An 8,874-nucleotide genomic window follows, 5' to 3' on the forward strand; every position below is an offset into this window, starting at 1 on the left:
GATGTAAATGAGTGTAAGTTTGCTGGTGATATGAGCTTGACTGATTGTGGTGTGGAAAATTGTGCACTAATGGGTTTAATTTTATTAATGAAAAACATTGCAAAGTCATCAGCTATTAGAGATGAAGCATAAGGAGGAGGAGGAGGACAAAGAAGTGAGGAAAATGTTTTAAAAAGCATGCGAGAGTAAGATGAATTGTTAATTTTGTTATGGTAGTATGTCCTTTTAGCAGAGGAGACATTAGCAGAGAAAGAAGATAGGAGTCACTGATACACAATAAGATCAGTAGTATTTTTGGACTTGCGCCACACCCTTTCAGAAGCTCTAAGCTTAGAACGGTGTTCGCGTAGAACATCAGATAACCAAGGGGCAGAATGGGTTTTACGGGCTGGTCTGGAAGATAAGGGGCAAACAGTGTCTAAACAAGATGTAAGAGTGGAGCAGAAAGTATCGGTAGCACTGTTAGCATCCAAAGATGCAAACAGTTTAGGGGAAGGAAGTGAAGATGAAACCATTGCAGATAGCCGGGAGGGTGAAAGTGTGCGTAGGTTATGTAGAAAAATGACATGTGGAGGGATAAGTGATGTGTCAGGGATCATGTTGAGGTTAAGAGTGAGGAGGAAGTGATCCGACGTGTGCAGTGGAGTAACCAGAACATGATCAGTAGAGCAGTTTCGTGTATAAATAAGGTCCAGTTGGTTGCCTGATTTGTGAGTAGCAGTAGTTGACATTCGGTTGAGATCAAAAGAGGCAAGTAGAGTGTGGAAATCAGCAGACAGAGGTTTATCTAGATGAATGTTGAAATCTCCAAGCATAACTAGGGGAGTACCATCCTCAGAAAAGGTTGAGAGCAACACATCTGATTCATCCAAAAAGTTACCCAGTGGTCCTGGGGGTCGATAGACAACTAAAAATGTATTTTAAAAGGGTAGGTAACAGTAACTGAATGAGATTCAAAGGAGCTGTTGATACCCAAAGATGGTAAAGGATTAAATTTCCAATCATTAGAGATGAGCAGACCAGTACCTCCACCTCTTCCAGTCAAACGGGGGGAGTGGGAAAATGAGAAATTATTGGAGAGTGCTGCAGGTGTAGCAGTGTCCTCTGGTTTGATCCAGGTCTCTGTTAGAGCCATGAGATTAAGCTTTGAATGACTAATAATAGAAGTTATGAAATCGGTTTTGTTTACAGCAGACTGGCAATTCCAGAGACCAATAGGAAAGATAGTAGTGTATTAGCAGATATAGGCAAAGTATGCAGGTTGTTAAGATTGCGCTGTCTACATTGTGTGATGCGTGGTTTACGAGTGGTAGTGATAGTAGGGATCTGGAAACACATAGTAAGATTTGGTTATAAACAAAAAACAACTGAAACAGAAATGAAACAAGGAGAAGGAAAAAGAGATTAATCAAAACAATACTTATATACCCTGCCGGTGTCCCTGCCCGGTGGAGATGCACGGTAGAGTCGATGGTCTTTACACTCTTCGGTCTTCACACGAGGAGCGCTTAACTGGAGGCCTGCTGCGACCACTGCCGCGGTATACTAATCTTTTTTAAACTCGACAAAACGGAAATTGAATTCAGCTGAACGTACTTTACTGTTTATTACAACAAAGGTCTAAGCAAGCGCACAACACTGACAACGTATGCGATAGAGTACGAGACCAAACGTTATAAACGTTATAAGACCGTATAAAAACAGGTTCAAACTAATAGCACGTAATTTACGTCTCTACGATGGTTGGTTGATATTCCAGAAGGGAGGCTAGCATCCTCTATGTTACTTTTCTCAGCACTCCTCAGCGCTGAAAGTGAACACTTGATGCTGATTGGTTCCACTGGCCTCCCCCTCCCCTTCCCCTTCACTTAGCGGTGTAATTACATCAGCAGATTCGCCACATTCGTGATAGAAAAGCGGATCTTTCATCTAATGAGATTACAACTGTGAAATTACAAACAAAATTATATACATTCTTAGACATGAACTGAAATGAATAGTGAATTTTATTAACATTAAATCTTCCTCATTTCACCTCAAAATTTGGGGGAAAACTCTTGCCTCACCCGATGAGCCGCCACTGAAACCGACTAAATCATAGTGAACGCGGGAAAATCTAAATACGCACCCGCACTAGTCTAATCTAACGTACAAGACTTGTATATGCGTACACTATGGGTGTGTGTAAGATGTTATTAAACAAGCTAGGTAAACGCCTGTATAAAACAAGGGTAAACAATGTTATAATCGCTAACAGCGCAGACTACATCGGTGACAAAAGTAAATTGGTACACAATAATATTTTTGGACACGATTTATTAATGTTTCAGCATCATCTATATTAAAGAGAAAATAATCACGTCATCCGATGTTTAATGTGAATAAAGTAAGCTTGACTAGTTCCACAACTGTTGAAACACGTTGTTTTCTCGCACCGGACTGTGTGTGTGTGTGTGTGTGTGTGTGTGTCGGTGGTGGTGAGGTAAAAGAGGAGCAGGCAGTGGACCAAAGCACTGTGAGGCAAAGCAGGGGGAACTCGAGCGGTTTAAAACTTTTTTTGTTGTTGGTCCATTTGCATTTGTATTGTTTTACTACTTACACAATTAGTTTAACTATATGTCATTATATTATTTACAATACACATATTTCAATTATATTTTAGGGGGGGGACAACCCTCAGACTGGGGGGGTCCAGACCCCCCCGAGATTTCCGCCTATGCTTACATATATACAATTAGTAAGGGAAGTCGTGGCCTAGTGGTAAGAGAATTTGACTCCTAACCCTAGGGTTGTGGGTTCGAGTCTCGGGTCGGTAACACCACGACTGAGGAGCCCTCGAGCACGGCATCAAACCCCCGACTGCTCCCCGGACACCACAGCATTAATGATGAACACTGCCCTGTGTGTGTGTGTGTGTGTGTGTGTTCACTGCCCTGTGTGTGTGTGTGTGTGTGTGTGTGTGTGTCTGTTCACTGCTCTGTGTGTGTGTGTGTGTGTGTGTGTGTGTGTGTGTGTGTGTCTCTGATCACTGCCCTGTGTGTGTGTGTGTGTGTGTGTGTATGTCTGTGTTCACTGCCCTGTGTGTGTGTGTGTGTGTGTGTGTGTGTGTTCACTGCTCTGTGTGTGTGTGTGTGTGTGTGTGTGTGTGTTCACTGCTCTGTGTGTGTGTGTTCACTGCTCTGTGTGTGTGTGTGTGTGTGTGTGTGTCTGTTCACTGCTCTGTGTGTGTGTGTGTGTGTGTGTGTGTGTCTCTGATCACTGCCCTGTGTGTGTGTGTGTGTGTATGTCTGTGTTCACTGCCCTGTGTGTGTGTGTGTGTGTGTTCACTGCTCTGTGTGTGTGTGTGTGTGTGTGTGTGTGTGTTCACTGCTCTGTGTGTGTGTGTGTGTGTGTGTGTTCACTGCTCTGTGTGTGTGTGTGTGTGTGTGTGTGTGTGTGTGTGTTCACTGCTCTGTGTGTGCACACTTGGGTTAAATGCAGAGCACTAATTCTGAGTATGGGTCACATCACATCACCCAAAGTAGATAAATATCATGTGTGCTTTTTATGGATAGAAGCAAAAATTGTCTATGTCTACGTTTCTTTAAAAAAATAAAAATGGAAAAAAACTAAAAATACTGATAAAATAATGATATGAATTCTACTAATAAGAACGATATAAAACAAGAATTAATGAGCTGCTGGATTCATGAGTATTAATCAGTTTGACGATTAAAATGCATCCAAACACAGTCGATTCAAACTTACGAGGGGATCCCATGTGCTAAATGTTTGAATGTTTTATAACATCATCATCATCGTTAACGGATTATAAATGGTGAACATAGATCGTTACTTACTGTGGTATGATTAAGTCAGTAAAGGAACTGAATGTACGTCACAAACATTTCCTCCTTTATTCAGAGTCAGACTCGATCTAAAATGACTCCGTAATAACTCTGAAAGATTCACTTCCCAAGAGAGTTGAATATTAAATAATCACATTTGCAAATAATCTAGTTTGTCAGTTTTAGTTCTGGAGCCCGGGGCGAAGGTTAGGACTAGGGATGTCAATGATTAATCGATGATCGATTCATTGTCGATAAAAGATGCAATCGATTAAAGCTATCGATGGTGGATTGACTGATTTAATTATGGGATGCGTGTGGCTCAGTGCACCCAACACTTGCAGGACAAGGGACAGATGGCTATTCATTCCTAAAACTTATTCATTTCTGGCAACGGTCCATGTTTCATTCATTTTGTTCCTTAAATAACCCATGATTTAACTGAAATGAGGGAACAAATTAATAAATCAAACAAATTCTTAATCCATGGCCATGAAATGTTTAATTTGCCTTCCTGCATGTTTACCACAGTAAGAGATGCATAAACATTTATTAATATTGAAAGACAATAAAATAAACCAGCGAAATTAGAGGATTAGATGGTGAGGATTTAGGAAAAGAAACGATGCTTAAATATTACTGAATTTGTGACCAACCAGCAAACCAGAGCAAAGGTGTGTAAATGTAGGCTATAGGCTCCAATGGCATCAAAAGCAGGGACATGGTATAACATTTTCCAGCAAACCTACTGTCACAATCAGAGCTTATAATTTGTAAATAAATAATTGCTGGATTCAAAAAAGAACAATGAAAAGACTGAAACTGAAACGTTTCCCCGGAGCATTCAATGTTTCTGCACGGACCAAACTAGGCACAGGTTTTCAAGCCCTGGGACAACATCGGATGCGTAAAGGAAAACACATAGCCTATTTACGTAATAGGTCTGAAATAAAAAAATAAACATTTTCATGAAAAAAAATTTAAAAAATAAAATATATCTAACTTAATTAAGATAACTGATTTAAACCAGAATTGTGTCGCGGCACTTAATAAACAAGTTCACGCAAAGGAAAGATTGACAGCACACATTATCTTGCTTTACATTACAAATCTTTTGCTCATGTGAAGAGAACTATCTTTTCCGTCTCTATGCGAATACATGTCAAGTACAAGCCTAGTTTACATTATAAATATTAGTTTAACATTCAAATACATTGTGTACATGGAAACATTTGGATTTGTGCCGAATGAGTAAATACATCCAACCAAACCCACGCTCGCTCCATCTCACGATCACAGTTTAACGTACCATAGATGCCGGATTTTTAAAAACAAACAGACGAACCGGAACACAACAATTCTAAACCTGACATTTTCCAGAACAGGATCAAGTTAAGTACTGGTCATAATACTCAGATAAAAGTGTTTGATGTGAGTAACAGTGTGTCACACGAGCCACAGTTATGTTTGGGATCATTTTATTTTAAATGCCATAATGTAATTTGAAATCATTGCAATTATGTTTTAAAATATAGCAATGAGCACCACGAAACCATTTAAAGAGGAGCGTTCAGCGACAGAAAAACAGTCAACAAATTAAAATGTTCTCAACTGATCATAATGACATCTATTCATTTTATAATCCTGCTACTAGTATTTTTTTTTCAGACTAAAACCACTTTAATTCGCGTGAGAATTTATTTATTTATTTATTTTTTGCCACTGCAATAGATGCATTTTACAGCATTAAGGTTAATGACTAATCGATTAATAACGACCGATCATGGAAATGATTAAAAATTGACATCTCTAGTTAGGACGAGTCCAGGGCCCGGTGAGGGAGACTTCGAACCGATCTGCTGCCAGTAGAAAGAGTGTTTCTGAGCAGGTTCACTGTTTCTCAGATGTCTTTCAGTGACTAGCATCTGTTTACAGCTGTGTTAAGGAACACAACATATTTTAATAATAAATTCTAATTATTACAATTATAAATTATGTGCATGTTAAGAAGAGAACCCGAGTTTCCAAATGCATGCGAGGTCAGAGGTCAAGCACAGGTGAACGTGAGTGTTGTGAATTACGATTGACAGATCGCTTACCTTTCTGCAGGATCTTCACGTCTCCATTCTCTCTCTTCATCTCCATCATCAGTTTGTGTTTTCTTTTCTCCTTCATCTCTTTCTCCTGCTCTTTTTCTCTGTCCTTCTCTCTCTCTCTCTTCTTCTCGCCGTCTCGGTCTCTCGGTTTCTCTCTGTCTTTGACAGTGTGATCTGTAGGAGAAAGAAACACACTCGACAGTTAAACGAAACCAAAGCATTCACTGATGTCAAGTTTCTCTGGTTCCTGGACGAAAGCGCCGTACAGAGAGTTAACAGCGTGTGAACGACGGCCTGCTCAAAGACACAATGGTGAAAGTTTGTGAATTTACCATCTAACATCTTTAACTAGTAGTCACATTTTCCAACAGGTTCTCCAAGTATATTTTAATACACCTGGATAAACTAGTCAAAAACAAGGTTGGAACAGCCCTAAAAAGAAGCTTTATTTTCTTTATGCCCAATGTAATTTTGATCCTTTGGATCTTAAACACATTCTGAACAGGCTTCATGAAGTTCACGATCCTCGTACAAACACACACATCACGTTCATGCAGATGGTTTGCGCTGACCTTCATGTACAACACCTGGTAAAATAATGAGTTATCATGAAGACAAACTGCACAGATCGTGAAACGAACTCGTATGTCGCTCCTGACCCGTATGACTTTCTTCCTTCTGCAGAACACAAAAGAAAAGATTCTGAAGAACTGCTTTTATTAATACAGTGAAAGTAACCACTGCACCTGTCTGACTTGCACTTTATGAACATTTTTCAAAATATCTTCTTTAGTGATCCAGAAAGTCTTTCATGCAGGTTAGGAACAATGTGAAGGCCAGGAAATGATGGCTTGATCATGTTTGGGTGAACTATCAGCTCCAGCAAATGATCTACAGAATATTTTCGGAACAGTTCCTGAGGTCGATCAACTGAATGAATACAGTTTGTTCAGAGAAGCTCTACATTACATTTACTAATCCTGTCTGGAGCCTAACTGAAGTGTTAGGAGTTAGAGCGAGTTAGCAAGAGTTGGGGTGAGTTAGCAAGAGTTGGTGAGTTAGCAAGAGTTGGTGAGTTAGCAAGAGTTGGTGAGTTGGGGTGAGTTAGCAAGAGTTGGTGAGTTAGCAAGAGTTGGTGAGTTAGCAAGAGTTGGTGAGTTAGCAAGAGTTGGTGAGTTAGCAAGAGTTGGTGAGTTGGGGTGAGTTAGCAAGAGTTGGTGAGTTAGCAAGAGTTGGTGAGTTGGGGTGAGTTAGCAAGAGTTGGTGAGTTAGCAAGAGTTGGTGAGTTAGCAAGAGTTGGTGAGTTAGCAAGAGTTGGTGAGTTAGCAAGAGTTGGTGAGTTGGGGTGAGTTAGCAAGAGTTGGTGAGTTAGCAAGAGTTGGTGAGTTGGGGTGAGTTAGCAAGAGTTGGTGAGTTGGGGTGAGTTAGCAAGAGTTGGTGAGTTAGCAAGAGTTGGTGAGTTAGCAAGAGTTGGTGAGTTAGCAAGAGTTGGTGAGTTAGCAAGAGTTGGTGAGTTAGTGTGAGTTAGCAAGAGTTGGTAAGTTAGTGTGAGTTAGCAAGAGTTGGTGAGTTAGGGTGAGTTAGCAAAAGCTGGTGAGTTAGCAAGAGTTGGTGAGTTAGGGTGAGTTAGCAAGAGTTGGTGAGTTAGGGTGAGTTAGCAAGAGTTGGTGAGTTAGGGTGAGTTAGCAAGAGTTGGTGAGTTAGGGTGAGTTAGCAAGAGTTGGTGAGTTAGGGTGAGTTAGCAAGAGTTGGTGAGTTAGGGTGAGTTAGCAAGAGTTGGTGAGTTAGGGTGAGTTAGCAAGAGTTGGTGAGTTAGCAAGAGTTAGCAAGAGTTGGTAAGTTAGTGTGAGTTAGCAAGAGTTAGCAAGAGTTGGTGAGTTATGGGGAGTTAGCAAGAGTTGGTGAGTTAGGGTGAGTTAACAAGAGTTGGTGAGTTAGGGTGAGTTAACAAGAGTTGGTGAGTTAGGGTGAGTTAGCAAGAGTTGGTGAGTTAGGGTGAGTTAGCAAGAGTTGGTGAGTTAGGGTGAGTTAGCAAGAGTTAGCAAGAGTTGGTAAGTTAGTGTGAGTTAGCAAGAGTTAGCAAGAGTTGGTGAGTTAGGGTGAGTTAGCAAGAGCTGGTGAGTTAGCAAGAGTTAGCAAGAGCTGGTGAGTTAGCAAGAGTTAGCAAGAGCTGGTGAGTTAGGGGGAGTTAGCAAGAGTTGGTGAGTTAGCAAGAGTTAGCATGAGTTGGTGAGTTAGGGGGAGTTAGCAAGAGTTGGTGAGTTAGCAAGAGTTGGTTAATTAGCAAGAGTTGGTGAGTTAATGTGAGTTAGCATCTGTAGGACAGACAGCCAACAGTGCGTCTTAGATGTCTGAGTGTGGCTTTTGTGCTGATGTTTTCATCAGAGTTGTGTTATGACAGATGGGTTAATACTTTATTAGTGTTTATTAATGATGTGACACAAACAGTTAATAACACACAACAGTTCAACACAGTGAAGCGCGCAGTATAACTCAGAGAAACAGCACATATTTAATTCAGAGAAAAAGAAGAACATTGTTAGGGATGTAAAAATTACTGGTTTGATGATAAATCATGATAAAATTCCCCACAGTTAGTATTACAATTTCATATTTTAATTATCATTAAAATCGTATTAGATTACCTAGGTTTGAACAACTCAAGATAAATAAATACGGTCCAGCATAAAGTACAGTTTTCAGTAACAGTTTCACATGCGCAGAGCACAGAGTAGTTTCGTTTTGGGTGAAAACAGGGCAGAAATACTGGTAGGTTTTAAGAGTGCTAAGGGAATTAGTCAAATGAATATATGGAGTAATTATATGAATGTACCTCTGAAGGTTCTGACTGTCTTCAGAAAATATTCGAAGGCATTTTGTTTTCATCTTCGCTTCATGTAATACCTAAAGGAAGTGTTCTTAATCGCAATGCTGTTTTGTCCACGGAGGTT

The 8,874-nt window shown here is 40.2% G+C and overlaps 1 protein-coding gene across 2 annotated transcripts in view; it reads right to left on the minus strand.

The window, feature by feature from the left end:
• Positions 1–8,874, minus strand: part of LOC127956229 (lysine-specific demethylase RSBN1L) — a 29,048-nt gene that overhangs the window by 18,595 nt on the left and 1,579 nt on the right. For both annotated transcript variants that reach the window (XM_052554037.1, XM_052554036.1), the window contains exon 2: positions 5,927–6,097. In XM_052554037.1, coding sequence (XP_052409997.1) covers positions 5,927–6,097 — 171 coding nt within the window. The remainder of the gene's footprint in view (positions 1–5,926; positions 6,098–8,874) is intronic.

This window comes from Carassius gibelio, chromosome B4, assembly GCF_023724105.1.
Source record: "Carassius gibelio isolate Cgi1373 ecotype wild population from Czech Republic chromosome B4, carGib1.2-hapl.c, whole genome shotgun sequence".
Classification (NCBI taxonomy): Eukaryota; Metazoa; Chordata; class Actinopteri; order Cypriniformes; family Cyprinidae; genus Carassius; species Carassius gibelio.